This window comes from Mauremys reevesii, linkage group 1 (assembly GCF_016161935.1).
Source record: "Mauremys reevesii isolate NIE-2019 linkage group 1, ASM1616193v1, whole genome shotgun sequence".
NCBI lineage: Eukaryota > Metazoa > Chordata > Testudines > Geoemydidae > Mauremys > Mauremys reevesii.
Window position 1 is genome coordinate 224839364 of NC_052623.1, and position 18166 is coordinate 224857529.

Below are 18166 nucleotides of genomic sequence, written 5' to 3' on the forward strand. Positions count from 1 at the left end.
ACAGGGAGGAGGATGTCAGATGGAAGTCGTGCTCCCAGCAGCAGGCCCTGCCCAAGTTCAGCAGGATTCCTGAGCTGTCCTTGCTGGGCTGAGGGACAAGGGATGCCCCGACAGCCCCACCTGTGAGGGTCTGGGTTATCGGCACGGGGTGGGTGATGTTCACAAGGTGCATGTTGGATTGCAGGGCAAGGCGCAGGCTGAACTAACGCTCCTCACCCCAGTAGCCTTTTCCTGGTTAATTTTTGGGGTCTGATTATTATTGATCATTTTAATCTGGGACTTTTCCTGAGTCTGAAAAGAATGAAAATAAAGGGGAAAATCATGGACCTGGGTGCTGTGGTATTTGACTGGGCTCCAGAACAACTGTCACCCCAGAGATTTTGGGGGAAACTTTCCCTTGGGGGACAGTGCGGCTGATGCTACTAGTGTGTCCCCAACGTGCACCTCCCCTTCACGCGGCACCTCCAGCCCCAAACATTGAGTGGTTCTGTAAGAGAGTAACCATGTGCCCTTCTCTGGCCATCCACAGGTCTCAAAACACTTTGCAAACATGAATAATTTATACCCACCCCATCCCCTTGTGGTTATTATCTCCACTTCTAACATGAGGAAATGATAGCACAGAGAAAAGTGACTCGCTCAAGGTCACTTTTCACTCAAAGTCAGGGGCAGAGCCAGGATTAGATGTAGGTCTCTTGCCTCTCGGTCATGTACTTTAATCACAAACATTGAAATGTGCCCTGCACTTTGACTCTCCTGGTTTGCTGACTTTTTAATTTTTGGAACTAGAATGTTCTTTCAAGAGTTTGTATCTATGTATTTTGTTCTCATTACTGATATTTCTTTGCTGCAGTTTAACAAAGATTGTTTTTATCAGGGATGCACAGGGCCCTTCACTCCCCATGACTGTTGATCCAGCAACATTCACAAGGAAGGAATTCACTAAAAACATTCCTAGGAAGAAAGATATGACACTGACGGGGCCCTGCTGGGCTCCAGCCCTGACAGTCGGGCTACACTGAGATCACAGTGCCACTTCTGTAACTCAGTCAGTCCCTGATTTCAGTGGAGCTCCTCCTGCTTTACACTGCTGTAACTGAGTGCACTGGCTCAGAAAGCTAAGTAAAGGGTGGAGAACAAGCTGGGAAAACAAAGCAGCAGGAGCAGGAACACGCAGGTCAGAGAGTTCTCTCAGCTGCAGGCCTAGCCTCCCTCTGTTCATGGCACTGACACCTGTGCCGGGAGCTGGCGCTCCTCGGCTGCTGTTTATTGGTTCATGACAGATCCATTCTGGTGGTTTTCATGGGAGAATCATGGATCTCAGGCAAAGGGGCAGGTTTAAAGTGGGGCTGTTGGCATCCATCCCTCAGAGCGTAAGATCTTTTATAGAGAGACAGAAGCTGGAAAATGTGTCTCACTCCCTCCGCCACCTCAAGTGAAAGTAACTTTGTCTTCATGATACAGTACGCAGGGGTCGAGTGAGAGAGAGTTTGGAGTGAATGAGAACACGTCTCAGTTCTCACTCCCTAAACTCAGTCAATGGCCCCAGAGCTCAGACTGAACAGTGAAACCTTCACCTGAAACAAAGGCAACATCAGTGTAAACTCCCCACATACATGCTATCCCTTGCCAAAGAGTCTTCTCCATGACCTGGAGCTAGAGAGTTCAGTCTGTGTCTACACTGCAATTCGACACCTGCAGCTGGCCCATGCCAGCAGACTTGGGTTCTCGGGCTAAAGGTCTGTTTATCATGACCCTCCCACATCGCAGGATCCTAGAGCCCAGGCTCCAGCCCAAGCCCAAACATCTACACCTCAAATAAACATCCCCTCAGCCTGAGCCCTGTAAGCCAGAGTCAGCTGGCCTGGGCCAGTTGTGGGTTTTTAATTGCAGTGTAGACATATCCTCTGTGGCCCATTAATCCTTGGTTCTCTGCTGAGCCCACACACAAAGAGGCTGAAACCTGAAACCAACTCAGAAACCGTCATCAAAATTGAACTCCTCCCCTGCAATCTTAGTCCAACCCAACCCCCTAAACTTTAAAGCCCAGACTAGAACAGTCGCACGTAGCCTATAGGGCCAGCCTGCTTGCTTGCTTTAGTAATTGGTAGATTATTTGATTATTATTTATTAGTCCATTACTGTTCCATTTATCTCAATAAAAGGCTTAAACCTGCCTTTTGTTCTCCATGTGAGTTTCCTTGTCATACATCTGTAAGCAGGGTATGAATGTATTCTTTCCTGACAGCTAGCTGGGAGCAGGAGAGACTTTAGGTATGTTTATGTACATACAGTTTGCTCCTGCCCTGCTTAGATATCTAGCCGATAGAGCGGTGTTGCGCAAAGTAATCAACTTTAGCTGGTGTTGGGTTACAAATCACTGCGGTACTGAGTGCAGGGGTAGTGAAATGCTGTTACCAATGTTGTCATTATTGTGTGAATAAAGGGGAGCAGGACTGTCCCAAATCATGGGGTCACCCTCAGCTGAAAGGACCTCATTAAGCCAGGGACTCCAATGCCAGAGCCCTGTGGAAGTAAGAGAGGTGGGGACAGGTGCTCAGCCAGGAGATGTGGAGCCTCCCCAAGGGTCCTCCCAGACTGGTTTAGTATGTTCCTCCCCACTGTTCAAAGAAAGAGCTAAACAGGCTTCATTAGGACCTTCTTTGTTATTTTAAATGCTCACTCAGAGCTGAAATCAGTTGTGATGGGACTGTGTTTCTGCCCAGCCTGAAAATTACTAAGAGACTGATGTGCAGAGGTCATAGCAGAGAGGCAGATGGCAGCAGAAGGTGACTGACAGTCAGCTGGTGAATGAGCAGCTGGTGAGGCAGCAAGAAACCGCGGCTGGTAGGACGGCCAGCAGTGAGGAGCAGCGGCTGGCGGGGTGGCTAGGTAGCAAGAAGCAGTGGCTGGCAGGGCGGTGAGGAGCAGCGGCTGATGGGGCAGCCAGCCAAAGAAAGTGCTCTGATGGCAGAGAAAGCAAGATGCCTTCTTCCCCGGATGGGAGGTGAACACACACAGATGCGCCTCTGAACCCTGGGTCCTCACTGACCAAGGACAATCACTGTGAATGGGGTGTAGTAAAGGAAAAGAGAGGGGCACAGAAAAGGAACCTTTGGTTGTAGAACTCAAAAACATGAGGTGGAAGGTATGAATCCTGCTTGGGGTATTTTCCCTAATTAATGGAGGGTGACTCCCCTCCATTCATTAAAAGTTTATTTTCTAGGCTCAGACTGTGCTTGCGAGTGGGCAAGTATTGCCTTTCAGAGGTGCCCAGGGGGTGGTGTGTAATTTTCCCAGGTTACTGGGTGGGGACTCAAGCCAGTTCTGTATTGTGTCGATGGAAAGGAACCCCTAGATATTGAACTCGGCCCTGGTTGCTGCCGACTCCACCTGGAAGAAGTGTTACACACATCCAGAGGGTCCCTGTAAATTCTGTGGAGCCTGATTCTCAGACAAGAACCTTATTAGCTTCTGATCAGATTACTTGGTGAGCCTACAATAATATTGTTTAGATAATATGGGTTAATCTTCCATAAAATCAGGCAACACTCTGAACCCTCAACTGGAACTGAGCATCCTGCCCAAATCCCACACAGGAAGCCCCAAATCTTCTGCCTAACGCAGCTGAAGTTTGGAAACCTTCACCCAAAAACTCAAAGCAAACTCGAAAACCAGCCACCCACTCCCTGGAACCTTTGTCCCAAGCTTGATTGTGAATACCTAACCTTTAAACCCAAACCTTTGCTACCAATCACACTTTGTCATATTGGTGTGATTCCAACCCCTGCCCCCACATTACATTCTCATTTCCACAGTTGCCTCTGCACTGCCCAGGACGGAAATCCAAAAACATCAGAAGAGCCTATTCTACAAGGGCCTCCCCCCTGCAGCTGGAGCATATCTTGTGGGGGAAAATCCTCCTTCCTGTTTGAAATTTCAAGACCTTGAATTTGCTGATCTGAGAGATTCTGACCAACACCTCAGCAGCTGCAGGCATCTCTGAACCAAACCTCCCAGCTAGTGAGCCACAAAATTCAGAGCTGGATATTAAACAGCTGAAGTCTGCAGAAGTTCAGATCTAGATCCAGCCTGTGAAGCTGGTAGAAGAGGCTAACTAAAAACATGGGATCTGGACACCCCTGAATTTGGGGATGCTGAAGACCTACATCCAAATCTGTATGTTGTGCCTTGGGACCAATTCTAGTATTAATGAAGAGGAACCAGAACCAGGTCCAGAAATCCATGGGAGAAGCAAAGCTTCTGCCCACATGCAGAGCATGTGGCATAAGGATAGTGGGGGCTCAGCTGTCTGTGGATGCATCGGTGAATTGATCAAGTGCACTAGGCCACGCGCTACGTGAGATCTGTGGTTCGGGGAAAGCCATGTGTTCAGATCAATCAAATATGTGACAGCTAGGAGTGGCTTCTATACAGGTGGCACCATTTACCAGGGAAAGCAGATATGGGGAACAGACTGAGCCTGGCTCTGCTCCCAAGCCTGTCCCTGCTCCTTTGAGAGTCGAGGTGCATTCTTCCCATTCCACTGTTGATCCAGAGGCTGTGATTCTGATAGATGTAGGTCTTAGGAGAACCAGCTGAACTGGGGCAGATGCAACCATTGTGGCTTCTCATCAGCACTGGGGAGACACCATTGTAGAGGGTGCCAGTCCAACCAGATCTGAGCTGAAGACCTGATCCCAGGCACTAAAACCAATTGGTAGAACCAACACTTGTAAAATGCCTGGGATGGCTGATGTGTGTGGACACAAGGCGATGTACAGCCTTTACAAAGTCAAGACATTCCTAGAAACCACTTATTGCGATGCTTATTCATCTGGTATAGAAATCGCCTAGAGATGAGAGAGGAGCCCAGTTCTTGGAGCCCATTCCACCATTGGTTTCTTTCCTAAGGACTCCCAATTCATCAGCAGCCAGAACAAAGGGACACAAGTCACCATTGGTGGGGACCAGGCCTGGGTCACTGAGCAGCAAAGGGCTAGAAGTTGTTCAAGAAAAGCCAGCTTGGCCATTTATAGGACTGTCGCAAGCCAATTGGTGGATGGAATCCAGGACAGCTGTCATTGGCTAATTCTGCATGATATGCCACCAATAAACATGAGGAGATGGGGAGGAGAGAGACTAAGGCAAGGGTCAGCAACCTTTCAGAAGTGGTGTGCCGAGTCTTCATTTATCCACTCTAATTTAAGGTTTCGCGTGCCGGTAATACATTTTAACGTTTTTAGAAGGTCTCTTTCTATAAGTCTATATTATATAACTAAACTATTGTATGTAAAGTAAACAAGTTTTCAAAATGTTTAAGAAGCATCATTTAAAATTAAAAATGCTGATCTTACGCCGCCAGCTTGCTCAGCTCGCTGCCAGCCTGGGGTTCTGTTCACCTAGGCCAGCAGCAGGCTGAGCAGGACCTGCGGCCAGGACCCAGGGACCCCAGACCTGGGGGGGGGGGGTTCAGGGGTCAGGGAGGAGGGCTGGGAGAGGGGGTTCAGGGATCAGGGCAGAGGGTTGGTAGTGTGTGAGGGGGGTGCAGGGCAGAAGGTTGGGGGTGTGTGGGAGGGGTCAGGGAAGAGGGATGGGGCTGTGGGGATGCAGGGCAGAAGTCTGGGTGTGTGTTGGGGTGGGGGGGTCAGGGCAGAAGAATGGGGGGTTCAGGGGTCAGGGCAGAGGGCTGGGGGTTTGGGGGGCTGCAGGGCAGAAGGCTGGGAGTGTGGGGGGTTCAAGGTTCAGGGCAGAGGGCTGGGAGTATGGCGGGGTCAGGGCAGAGGGCTGGGGAGGGGGTTCAGGGATCAGGGCAGAGGGTTGGTAGTGTGTGTGTGGGGGTGCAGGGCAGAGGGTTGGTAGTGTGGGGGGGGGTTCAGGGCAGAGGGATGAGGCTGTGGGGATGCAGGGCAGAAGGCTGGGTGTGTGTTGGGGTGGGGGGTTATGACAGAAGAATGGGGGGGTTCAGAGGTCAGGGCAGAGGGCTGGGGTGCTTGGCTTGTGGGGGTGCTGCCAGCCCCCTGCCCTGAGCGGCTCATGGCAGGGGGCTGGAAGGGATGTGCCCTGTTCCACCCTCTTCCCCCAGGCTCCGTCCCTACCTCTCTCTGCGTCCTCTACGGAGCTGTGTGCAGGCTGCCGCTCTTCCCCCTCCCCCTCGCAAGGGCCATCAGCTGATTGGCGCAGGGAAGGAGAGGGGGGCAGGAGAGCACCATGCGGGGGGAAGAAGCGGGGGAGGGGGAAGCTTGGCTGCTGCAGAACCAACCTTCTGCCTCCTGCCCCCGCAGGGGAGAGCGGTGGGGGCTGAGTTAGGCTGGGGGCCGGACCGCGGCAGGCAGCTGCGTGCCACTCAAAATCGGCCTGCGTGCCGTGTTTGGTACGCGTGCCATAGGTTGCTGACTCCTGGACTAAGGGGATTCTCTCCCAGGGAAGGCAGCACATGGGAGTTAGAGGTGTCAAAGGAACTAGAGTAATCACCCCAGTTCTCTCACCCTCCCTTCCTCAGACCCTCCACATGTAACCTCCCTCCCTCTGCTGAGCTGTAGGGGGGTGGACTTGGCAGACACCTGGCCACACTAGAGTGAACATGCTCAGGAGAGGGGAACCAAGTTTCCTCAGCAGTTGAAGAGGGAGTAACCAGGGCCGCCCGGGGGGGGGGCAATTTGCCCCGGGCTCCGCAGGGGCCCCCAAGAGAAGAGCGGAGGCTCCCGCCTCTGCCCCTCTCCTGGAGCCTCGGCGCATCAAGCGTCGAGTCTCCGGCCGAGCCCGGGAGCCCCGCCCCTCTCAGAGCGGCGTGGGGAGGGGGCGGGGCAGCTGCCTCCGCTGGGCGTGGAGCTCCCAGCCCCGCCCTCTCACCACGCGGCTCTGAGTGGGGCGGGGCTCAGGGGCTCGGCCGGAGACGCGCTCGGGTAAGGGGCCGGGGCGGGGGGGTTAGAGGCTGAGGCCGGGGGACCTGCCGCCGCCGAAGCGCAGCCCGGTCTTCGGCGGCGGGGGGCCCCTTCTGTTCCGGGACCCGCCGCCGAAGTGCCCCGAAGGCCCGCGGCGGGGACCCCCCCCCCCGCCACCGAATTACCGCCGAAGACCGGGCTGCGCTTCGGCGGCGGGTCCCGCTTCGGCGGTAATTCGGCGGCGGGAGGGGGGTCCCCGCCGTGGGCCTTCGGGGCACTGTGGCGGCGGGTCCCGGAACGGAAGGGCCCCCCGCCGCCGAAGACCCCGGGCCCCCGGAATCCTCTGGGCGGCCCTGGGAGTAACTGTCAGTCAGGGCAGTCTCTGGGCCAGGGCGTGAGCTTAAGAGCGACACACTTGACAAGGGCGCTAGCATGTGCTGTCTTTAAAGAAACCCATTTCTCCGAGTTCAATGTTTAGCCATTTTTTTTATCCATTAAAGAGTTTCTTTTTCATTTTGGCTCCTCTGTGCTCAATATACTGAGGGTGTGCTGCCCAGCTGAGGCACTTCCTAGTCCAGATAGCATTTGAACCCAGTGGGATTGTGCACACCAGCCTGCAGCTCCATTATACCCCATCTGCTCAACATTGGGGAGTCAAATTGAAATCAACACCCCCAGTTCCCTGGCATAGGCATGTTGTGCCACCTGGGGCTCTACCACCTCCTTACACGCTAGCAGCAGTTATGGGATTGAATTAACTTCTCACTCAAGGATATTTATTGGTAACCCATCTACCTGTGGTGGAGGGTAATGTACCCAGCACTCTGTGTAACTCCTGGGTATTTACACAGTAAGATGTAGAGCTACCTATAAATCGGTGAAGGTATGAGGGTTTTACTGAGTAACATGGGTGGTTCTGGCTATTTCCCTAATGGTTTGATATTTGCCATTCAACCCTACTCCCCACCCTGCAGCCTTGACAAGCCGAGTTGTGGGTCCGCTTGTCAGGAAGGAGAAGGAAAGTCTGTCACGCTCCTGTGGTATATTAGCCCCAATTGGCACCCTTCTGTCCAGCTCTTTTCCACTTGCCTACAGGAATCATGGAGCAGCAGGCAGTCCTCCTACTCCTTCCTCTTTCCCTCTAGTCTAAAGACCCAGGAGAAGATGAAGGACAAGGAGAAGAAAGAGGGAGACCTAGATAGGAGCCTTTGGGGAGAGAAACAGGGAGGAAAAACAAAACAGGCACAGGAATGGGGAGAAGTAGCTCTTCCTACCACCTCCTAGGCTCCAGCAGCCCAGAGACAGCAGCCTAATGTCTGCCATTACGGGCCTCGGCTTCTGTCCTGGGGACAATTCCCACCACCATATGGCCGCTTGATAGGTATTTGTGCCCCTGCCCTTTGGCTAAAGGGCCCCTCTCACTCCAGAGGTAGGACTTAGCCCCTTGTCGAGTCTCCCAACCCTGCCTCGGCAGCAGTAATGTCCAGCCTTCAGGAAGTGTCCAACTCCCAGCTGGAGGTAACTCAGTTGTCCAGTTCTGCATGGCAACCAACCTACTCTGCCTTCTGAAGACAGCAGGGCCCCTCATCACTTCAACCTTGGGACTGGTGCCTCATTTGCTCCCCCTGCGGATGGGTGCTATACAGAAGAGAACAGCAGCAGTGAGGAAGAGTCTGACCTCTTGGTATCACTGGCCCAACTGAGAACACCAGAAAAATCGCACCTTGTTCTCAGCAGACTCCAGAGAAGCACCATTATCCCCCCAGGGATTCCACAGCTACAAATGAACCAGCCCAGTCATGTCCTGCAGGAGATCCCACTCCACATCCCCGAACAGGACTGTGGAACAACCTTAGAAGAGGTTTCCCTAGGCCATTGTAGGCTTTATGCAGAGGGCAGTGCAGGCTGGACCAGGATCTGGTCAGTCCTGTGCATACCCACACTGCAGACATGATCCACAACGCTCACAGCCATATACTTCATTGAGTCTCAGTGCCTTCATTTAAGGAGGCAACAAGGTTGCCGCCAATTCTGGGGAGACTGCAGGCAAGGAGGTAAACGAGTGAGCACAGACATATCCTATCACTGGCTGCCCTTACAGGAACAGGATTAGAGTAAGCAATAGACAGACGCCAAAAAGACACCCAAAACTGCAATTTATTATTATTAACTCTCAATATGTAAATCTATTATATGAACATAGCCCCATGCTGAGAGATTGACCCCCTCCTAGCAAACTAACCCTGCACCCATCACAGTGTAATTCTCAGTAGGTATTTCCTAGCCCTCCTACTAGCTCCATCAACCCAGCACCAAAACATTAACTGCCCTGCATTCTCCCTTTGGGTGCATCCCCTAGATTCCTCTTTGTAGCCTCCCACTCCTCTCTCTAGGAGAATGTTAAGGGGGTGGGAGGGTCACCTGGCTCTGAACTGCCCAGGGCTCCTGTGTATTCCCTTGAGATTGCCTTCTGTGTGGCTCTCAGCCCTTCTCCTTTCCTTTCTATACAGAGAGGAATGTAGGTTTCTTCTGTTCACCCTATATTATAACCTCTTCCTCCTCCACCCCTTTACTGGATAGATGAGAGGTTTAATTGATGCATTCTGGTGCTGCATGTGAGCAGTGTAGATAACTTCTGAGCCAAGGGGGAAGAGAGTCTCTAAGTGCAATGGAAGAACCAGGAATTCCTGTGAGTTACACCAGGGACAAGGTGTCTCTGTCTCGTCCCCTGAAAAAGAGGGGGGGAAAGTAAGTTTATACACATTTCCCTAGCGCCTTTCATTCTGAAGGGTCTTAAAGCACTTTACACTCAGGAGCTGAATGCAGCCACTTCTGGGGTGGAATGTGGCAGCTGTTTAGTAACACGGCGAAACAGTTTAGAAGATGAAAGAAGTTGCCTGTTCTTGTAAGTAGTATCATGGGATCTTTTGTTGGCCACAGCCAGTCAGTGTTTCATTTCGTCTCACAGACAGCACTTCCACCAGCACAGCAGCCCTTGGCATCATGCTGGGGCACCAGGGTAGGTACTGACTCGGGAGGAGAGCACCTTCTACTACATCTCCCACACCACTCCCTGTGGCACAGTGCCCTTAGCATCACATTGGGGCATTGGGCTAGGTTCTATCTCAGAGGGGAGAGCACCCCTCCTGAGCTACCCACAGCACCCCCTGCAGCACTGCACCCCCGATCACACACTGGGGTCAGTTGTGACTCAGATAGGAGAGGACCTCCCTACTGAGACATCCATACCACTGCCTGCAGCACAGAGCCCCCCTGGAATTGGGATCAGCACTGACTCAGAGGGAAGTATCTCATTTCTTCACCTCATGCCTATGCTTGTATTAGTTGCACAATAATGGTGCATACTACTCCATGAAAGCCATGCTCACCTCACTGGCATGGATCTGTGTATTCCACTGTTGCCTGCTCATCTGTAACAGAAGAAAACAGACAATTACTTTCAGCACCAGACACAAGCTGAGGGGGAGGGAGGAGAAATTAAGAGAAGCCCAACCCCCAGATGAACTACAACCCTCCCCCAGGTCTCAGAAGGTACAACCATGCTCTGGTTGGCTGAACTTTCCAACGTCTTCAGACTGTACCATTGGTTGAGCAAAGGAAGGAACAGGGGGAGGAGACTTAATAATAGTTTAAAATTAATATAAGCAAATAAATGTTAGTGTGGTGGGGAAATTTTATTGGCATGAATTTGGGATGTTGTCTCAAAAGACTGTTGATTAAATCTTTATCCTGAATGTCACCATGAGGTATCGTCTATGTGCCAGACGTCAGAAAAATCTACTTTAGAAATGGTCAGAGAATTTTTGAAAGTATGACTGGCTCTATTTTTTGTATTCTTCTGCCTGTAAATCAAAGTGTCTTAGTTACCTTGAGTCACATTGTGCAGGGGTGGGGGGAAGAGAAAAAGAAAATACTAAAAACCAAACATGACCTAAAAGAGCTTTTCTCTAGGAGATCTCAGGACCTCCTAGAGCCAAGAATGTACTTGGTTCCATTGAGAAGCTGTGAATCTCCCTTTCCAATAGGGTGTAATGCTTCATTTTTAGTGCTGCTCAGCTGTGATATACTGGACTTTAAAGTGATGACATTTTTGTAGCCGAGAATCAAGTTTTCTGCATTTACTTTTATTTGTAAATTGGAGGGGAATTCCACATGTTGCAGGAGGAGGAAGAACCATTTTGCTGGCAAGGTGATTTTATTTTAGAGGGGGCATTTCAGTGCATATGGAACAAATAAGTAATAATCCTTACAGGTGAATTAAATATTCCTAGTAGAGGTGAAACTACTTCATGTGAGAGACTTTTTGCATTTTGTCACCCATTCAAAACTGGACCCATTCTGCTGAGAAATACACTGATTTTTTGAATACTTTTGCCCTGAAACGGGTCTTTCACAATGGAAAAGAGCTCCTTTCAAGCAAAAGGGTATTTACATTTTCTGTTTTTTGTCGTCCCCCCCTCATTTGCAGGGGGGGGAAAATAGCTGTGTTTTATTGAATTTCTCACACACAAAAATCTGAAAATCAAAAGGGTGTGAAATTACCTGAAATGAAATGGCCAAAATCTGCAAGCAATGTTTCATCGGCAAAACTGCCAGTAATTTGACACAAATCATATCCTAACCCACCTGGCTGGTAGTAATCATAGACTTTGACCACTGCTGGCTTCAGATCCTTCACTGGAATGTCTTGGCTCATGGTGAAGGAGTATGTCTGAGTCTCCTTATTCAGCTGGGAGAGAGAAAGAAAACAAGGTCTGGTTTGGGCATGCACTATGGAAGCTCTCCCACACCCCAACTCTGCCAATGCCCCTCAGTCCTCCCCTGCAGTCCCCCTGCTATTCCAGTCCTGGGCTCCCCACACAGCTCTGCCATTGCCCCTCAGTCCTGCCCTGCCCTGCCCTGCAGCCCTGCCCGCACTGTTCAAATCCTGGGGTCCACACACAGCTTTTGCAGATGAACTTCCTATCGATGCACCTGGAGGGCCCCCTGCTGTTACATTACCAGCAAGACATGAGCAGAGACACGTGTGCTGAATATCAGGGATGTTTTGGTTTTTTTAACTATAGACAGAACTGGCTATTGAGGCAGTGGTAAGATTTTAACCTCAGGATTTCAAGAATGTTTATCTATCTATGAATGTTTGTTAGATACCATGGTATTTATCTGAGCCCTGAGTATGGACTGTAGAAAGAGTGGGATTTGTCCTGAAGTGACAGGCACATTCTCTGCCCTGCTCTTTTATCTAATCATTGCTACTGTGTTGGAGCCCATTGCTCTTATTAGCTCTGGTTCTTTTAAGGATGTTTTCCAGGAAAAGTGAGTCTTCTAGCATGATCTGAAAGCAGAGCTTTTCTGATCCCTGGGGGGGGGGGGGTGTTCCAAAGCCTGGAGGTTATTCTTGAAAAGGCTCTTTCTGGCTCTTGATTGGTCATGGTAAAGGAGGAGCGTAGCTGCCATGGTCATTCCCTGAAGAATGGAAGGATCTTGGCGTAACAAAGCTCTTAAGGGGACAAGACCAAGTCCAGGCAGGATTAGAACCTTGAAATGGATCCTGTAGCAAACAGACCCCCAGCATAATAGACTCTTCAGTTCATCCTGCTCAGAGACAGGCTTGCTCTGTTTCGCACCAGCTCTGGCTTCCTTGAGAAACATTTGTCTAGATTCACGCACAGTGAGTGACATTTTGAAGATGGGTTGGATTATTGGATGCTTCTGAGTGATAGGTAAAGTGCCTTCTCTGAAGGAGGCTCAGCCGTGGGCCAAGCATTTCCCCACCGGCTTTGACCAGATGAGAGACAAAGGAGCAAGTCACAGGTGATGGCACAGTTCTCTCTCAGGTGCCTTCTAGTTTCCTAGACAGAGACACTAACTCAGTTCTGACACAGTGAGAAGGATGCTATACTTGCTTGGCACCGCAGGCTGTCAGGGCCTCACTCCATCTTCTCAGCAAAGCAGGAAAAGGGTTCTTCAGAACTAGAGGCACAATCGCCCTGAGGTGCATGGTTTGACGCAGTGGTGAAGAAGACGCAGCCTGTGTTTATGAAGCAGGTCTAAATCAGCACACTTATCTCAGCCAGGATCTGATGACGGTGATGGTCCCAGAGACGATTTTGTTTACTACAGTCACCATTACAAGTGTTTTCATTAGTCTGCAATCAGTACGATTTGCAGCAGGTTCCCCCAACTCCCCACACTGGCACTCCAGCCACCAGCCTTGGTGTCAATTCATCTAAGAACTGTGATGGCCAATGTGGGCAGCGTGGTAGTGGCAAGGAATATTTGGATGCCAGTGGGCCAATTGTCACAAATGGTATGTAGCCATAGTGTTCTGTCAGATCATTGACCCTTGGTGTGTGTCGGGGGGTAGGGGGAAGGGTTGGAAATATACAGAGCACATTGGGTTTAATAATAGTAATAAGATCATCCCTATGGATCTAAGTGAGAAAGAGTTCCTGACATTATGGAGGTAAAGAGAAGTCCAGGATAAGGCTGTGATGGCTAAGTCTCCAAGATCCGCTTCTGAGCAGAAGATTGGATCCAGTATGTGACCAACTGAATATGTGGAACTGGGGAATGCTTGGAGAATGAGGTTCTGAACCAAAATTGAGGGGAAGGAATGAAATCTCAGAGTTTAGGAGACTCCAGCAGCTGGTGTGACACTCAGTCTCTCTCATACAGTAGGCAGCTATCAGGGGTCTGCAGACCATACCGGAGTTGTCCCAGATTAGCATGCTAAGGGAATGCATACGAACTTCTGATTTAGGGGGGGAACCTTGCTTGAGTCTGAGGCTTGATGCAGATAGTACAGTCATTCCTCCTGCTCCTCGTTTGCCAGTCCTGGGAATATAATGAGCTGGGTAGCCAGCTGGGTAAGCTGAGAGAGTAAAGGGTTGGCAGTGTCTCAGACGCACAGGAGGATAGGACTCTTGTCTGAGATCAGGTCATATCCTCCAGTTTAAAACTCCCATATAAATTTTCCGGGACCCTCAAAACTAACTCAGGTCCACTGGGACCCAATTCTCTCACCTGCTGGTACAAGACCTATAATGTAGGTATTAATTAGTTTGTGTAGAAGCTACAAAGCTACTACCTTGTTCCAGCACTGACCTGGTCCAAGTAGATAGTGAGATCCTCAGCCCCAATCTCCACTCTCTTCACAAATGGCTGCTGCTGGAGCTGGAGACAGGGAACTGCAGAGTTAGAGTCTCACCCCAAACACCCAGCTCATTCTCCCAAGAGAGTCTCACCCATGGAAGACACATTCTAGGGATTGGGGGTGTGTGTGAAAAGTGTCCCCCACCTCTTGACCAGAATCTCCTCCAATAGCCCAGCTCATTCCCAGGGAGTCTCACCCACACAGGAGTGAATGGGAAACAAGCCATAGGGTCGAGGGGGGTGAGTGTTTAAAGGTTTATGAGGTCAGGAAGCAGTAGAAAGTACCTCCAGGAACTGACTTTCACCCCACTGACAGAGCCAGTGGTAAGTGCCCACACTGAGACCATTGTCTACACTGCCTGGCTGTTGGTTGAGCTATCTTCCATGTAACACATGTATCTAGTCACCAGGAACAAAAGTCCAATGGTTATGGGAAGTGACTTACAAAGTAGTTGGTACCCCGGACAGGGTAGAATCCAGACAGGATCTTCACCTTGATAATGACCATGTTGGAGGTGCCACGACTCCCCACATAACTGGAGGTGAAAGGCAGGAGGTCATGTAGGGTACATCCACCTTAACTCTGCCCCATCTTGCTGCTTTTCCTTCTGCCCTCCTACACGTCACCCTGCCCCCTCTATTCCCTTCCTCTCTCTAGCTCTTCACTCTCACCTGATACTGATGTTGAGGGACAGGAAGCGAGGGGGTGTTTGCTTCACACACTTGTCCTCTCCTGCTCTCACACTCAAGGTGAAGGTCTCTGCATTCTTTGAGGGAGGCACATTATACCTCAGAACCGTCTGATGGGAGAGACACATAAATGTACCCAACAAATAGCGTCACACAAGCCTGCAAGAGACTGTATCCTTGGCACTGCCCCTAAGAGGATCCTGAGCTAGCCAGTGCTGGCCCACACTCCTCTGACCTGGTGCCCTGAAGGCGAAAGGATCCATTCCCCACAATCCCTCCAACCTGAGGCTCCATTAGAATCAGTGCATTGGAAGTGAAAGGCTGCATATCCCATTCCCTCATAACCCTGAGCCAGGCAGTGCCCCCTCCCATGGCATCCTCCTGGCCTCTCTCACAAGAGAGCCACCACTCACCTGCACATACACACAGCCTGTGCCAGCTGCTTGTATAGTGTAGTTTCCAGGAATGTCAGGGAGAGGCTGCTGCTGCAGCACCAGTCGGTTGGTGGCCTCCACGTGGAAGGACTGCTGGAAGTTCTTTCCCGATTTCACTGTCACAGAGACATTTCCGGATTTGATGAATGTCACTGCTCCATATCTAGCAAGAGCTTGGAGGGCAACTACAGTGTCCTGGGAAAGGAAAAGCAGTAACGTCACTGAGTGCAGATCACTCCTCAGGGCATTAGCACAGAGATTCCCCACCCCCTCCATCAGAGCTCAAGAACAACAGGATCCTTTCCCCGGGACAACAGTGGGATCTGTTCCTCAGGTAGGGTGACCAGACCACAAGTGTGAAAAATCCAGACAAGGGTGGGGTGGAAGGGTAATAGGAGCCCATATAAGAAAGGCTCAAAAATCAGGACTGTCCCTATAAAAATAGGGACATCTTGTCACCTTAACCTCAGGGCACCAGAAGCTGGATTCTCATAGACAGCCTCTGAGCATAGTAAGAATCTAGCACAGAGATTCAGCCCCCAGCGGACATACCAGCCTGTTGCTCTCCCTGACTAGACATGGTGTCTGGCTCTGAGAACAGCTGGTTTGTTACCTGGGTAGAGGCAAAGCCCCCATAGGCATTCTGCTGCCTGGCCAGCCATGCCACAATGCCAGTGGCAGAAGCAATCTCTTCCTTGGACACTTTTTCTGTAGTGAGCAGAGCCAGTAACCCATAGGCTGTCAACTCCACGTCCACCGACTTGGGCTGGGACCAGCTGTACTCAGTGGGAGGCTGGGCTGGTTTCCTGCTCCAGTGTATCTGCCCTCCTGGGGGAGGAGAAACAAGAACCTGAGGCTCAGAACAGGACTTGCTTGGGTCCAGGACTACAATCCAGGTTGAATTTCATGGTTACATCCCTCCTCATGTGGGACATTGAGGAAAGTCCCTACCCTAAATCTGGGTGGGGAAATCCTCCTCACAGGAATGCTGTTGTGTCAGTGTACTGAGTGATTAAGTGGTCTTCATGATAGAGATACCAGATCACATCACTGCCAAGGTCAGAAGAGAGAGATCATCCATGCTTTCCAGCAGCCAGTGTGATGCAAACAGGTGACATCATGATGCAACATCAGTAAAGCCAGTTGATGGATGGGAATGAGCAGAATTTAACACAATGAGACTAAACTGGGACAAATCAATGAGGGGCAATCATCCCAAACACAGATATTTTCTGGGCACAGAACTAGTTGGCAGGGACAATGGACAGCAAATTAGATACAAGTTTGAAAAGTGACAGGCTTAACAAAAACAAAAAAGCCAGTACAGTTTTGGGGAGCACATTCACATCCTGGAGCAGAAAAGTGATATAGTCTCCCTCCATAGGGGGATTGAATCTAGACTATTACTGCTTTGGGAACCACATTATAGGATAAATATATTGACAAACAAGCAACAGAGATTATCAGGAGGCTGGAGGGAGGGATTTATGAGGAAAGAGCTGAGACCTACATTTTCAAGAGCAGCCACTGATTTTGGGAGTCTCAGCATTTTGATGCCTGACTTGAGACACCTGAAACTTAGAGGCCACTTCCGAAAATGTAGGCTTAAGTCTGTATCACTTAGCTAAGAAATGACAAAGGGGATACAGGGACTTGATAACAGTTGCAGTGCACTAAGGAGGAGAGGAATTACTTAGAGTGGTGCAAGGGGATATGACTGAGGAGGATGGAATGAAAATACGGAAAAAGAAACTGTATTGTAATGTAGAAAGGAAAAAGGTGCATCAGTCTCTCAAGGGAAGGGGCAGAAGCCCCATTGACTGGACAAAATGTTAGAACATGTGCTGCAAGCTAATAGGGCTTTTCCACCAATAATTTTCTTGGTTCTTTGGAAAGCATCCTGGCCCTAAGTGTTGGTGAAATTTGTGTTATAGTCATGGGAGTCCTAGTGCTTAGAGTCAGACAGCTTCTTGCCCCATGGTACCTGACTTGATGGCCTGCTGGTCCAGCTTGGTGAGCAGTAATCGCCTTGTCACAGTGTCTCCAGCCAGCGAGTAGACATATGCCAGCAGTGCTTGGGTGTAGATATCAGTGGCGTTGGAGGAAGCATTTCTGAGGCACTGTAAACTGTTCTTAACCATTGGGTCCTGGAACAGGAAGAAACATGGAGTTCACATAACATAGGAGATGGAGCAGAGAAAAATGGAGACGACTCCACAGTGACCAAATCCTGACATAGTCATAAAGATTGGGTATGTTGTGGCCATAACTATCCACTGTGCATGACAGAGGAACAGCTGGGCCCATGGAAGCATTAGAAATAAGACAAGAGGAGAGGAGTGAGCGAGGACGTGCATAGGCAGCACTATACTCACAGCAAGTGGCTTTCCTGCCTCCAGCAGTGCAGCAGTGATGTAAGCAGCCAGAGAGATGTCATCATTTATCCCACCCTGCAGATCACAGTGAGAGAAAGAGGTTGATGGGGAATGAACTTCCCAAATGGTAGCTGCTACATGGCACCTTGTGATAGAAGGTACCCATGGCCACACCCCACATACTATCGTAATAATCTTTGTACAATGTATGCCTTGTGAGATACCATTTGAAAACTCATAATTCCTGCTCATTATTGTCCTGGTAAAATACATATGGCAACATTGTATGTGAAGTTAAGATTTTCCAGTATGACGTTATTAACCCATGTGCCAAACCACAGCCCTACCGAAGCTGAAGGTTGTTTTTTTGTTTTGGTTTGGTTTTTTTGGGGGGAGGGGGGAAAAGAGGAAACAGGTCTGTCCTAAACAAAGGAATGTGTGATCTGCTTAATTTGCATTTAAGCAATAAACAGAGTCATCAAGCAGGAAGGGGAGAGGAAGCTTAAACAGGTGACAAAAAAAGCAGCATGGAATAGCTTCCCCCCATAGACTTTTTTTATCTGCTGGTACCCAGCTGGAAATGTTTTTCAAAAAGCAGATTGAAATT

At 50.0% G+C, this 18166-nt stretch overlaps 1 protein-coding gene across 5 annotated transcripts in view; it reads right to left on the reverse strand.

The window, feature by feature from the left end:
- Positions 1 to 8751: 8751 nt before the first annotated feature.
- Positions 8752 to 18166, reverse strand: part of LOC120404372 (alpha-2-macroglobulin-like protein 1) — a 34836-nt gene continuing 25421 nt past the window's right edge. For 4 of the 5 annotated variants that reach the window (XM_039536776.1, XM_039536794.1, XM_039536813.1 and 1 more), the window contains exons 27-36: positions 17560 to 17634; positions 17169 to 17331; positions 15798 to 16012; positions 15164 to 15379; positions 14733 to 14860; positions 14506 to 14596; positions 14013 to 14081; positions 11532 to 11634; positions 10274 to 10315; positions 8752 to 9612 (exon numbers count right to left, since the gene is read on the reverse strand). In XM_039536776.1, the coding sequence (XP_039392710.1) occupies positions 10275 to 10315; positions 11532 to 11634; positions 14013 to 14081; positions 14506 to 14596; positions 14733 to 14860; positions 15164 to 15379; positions 15798 to 16012; positions 17169 to 17331; positions 17560 to 17634 (1101 nt within the window). In that variant the 3' untranslated portion in view covers positions 8752 to 9612; position 10274. The remainder of the gene's footprint in view (positions 9613 to 10273; positions 10316 to 11531; positions 11635 to 14012; positions 14082 to 14505; positions 14597 to 14732; positions 14861 to 15163; positions 15380 to 15797; positions 16013 to 17168; positions 17332 to 17559; positions 17635 to 18166) is intronic. The other variant, XM_039536783.1, reaches the window with a different exon arrangement.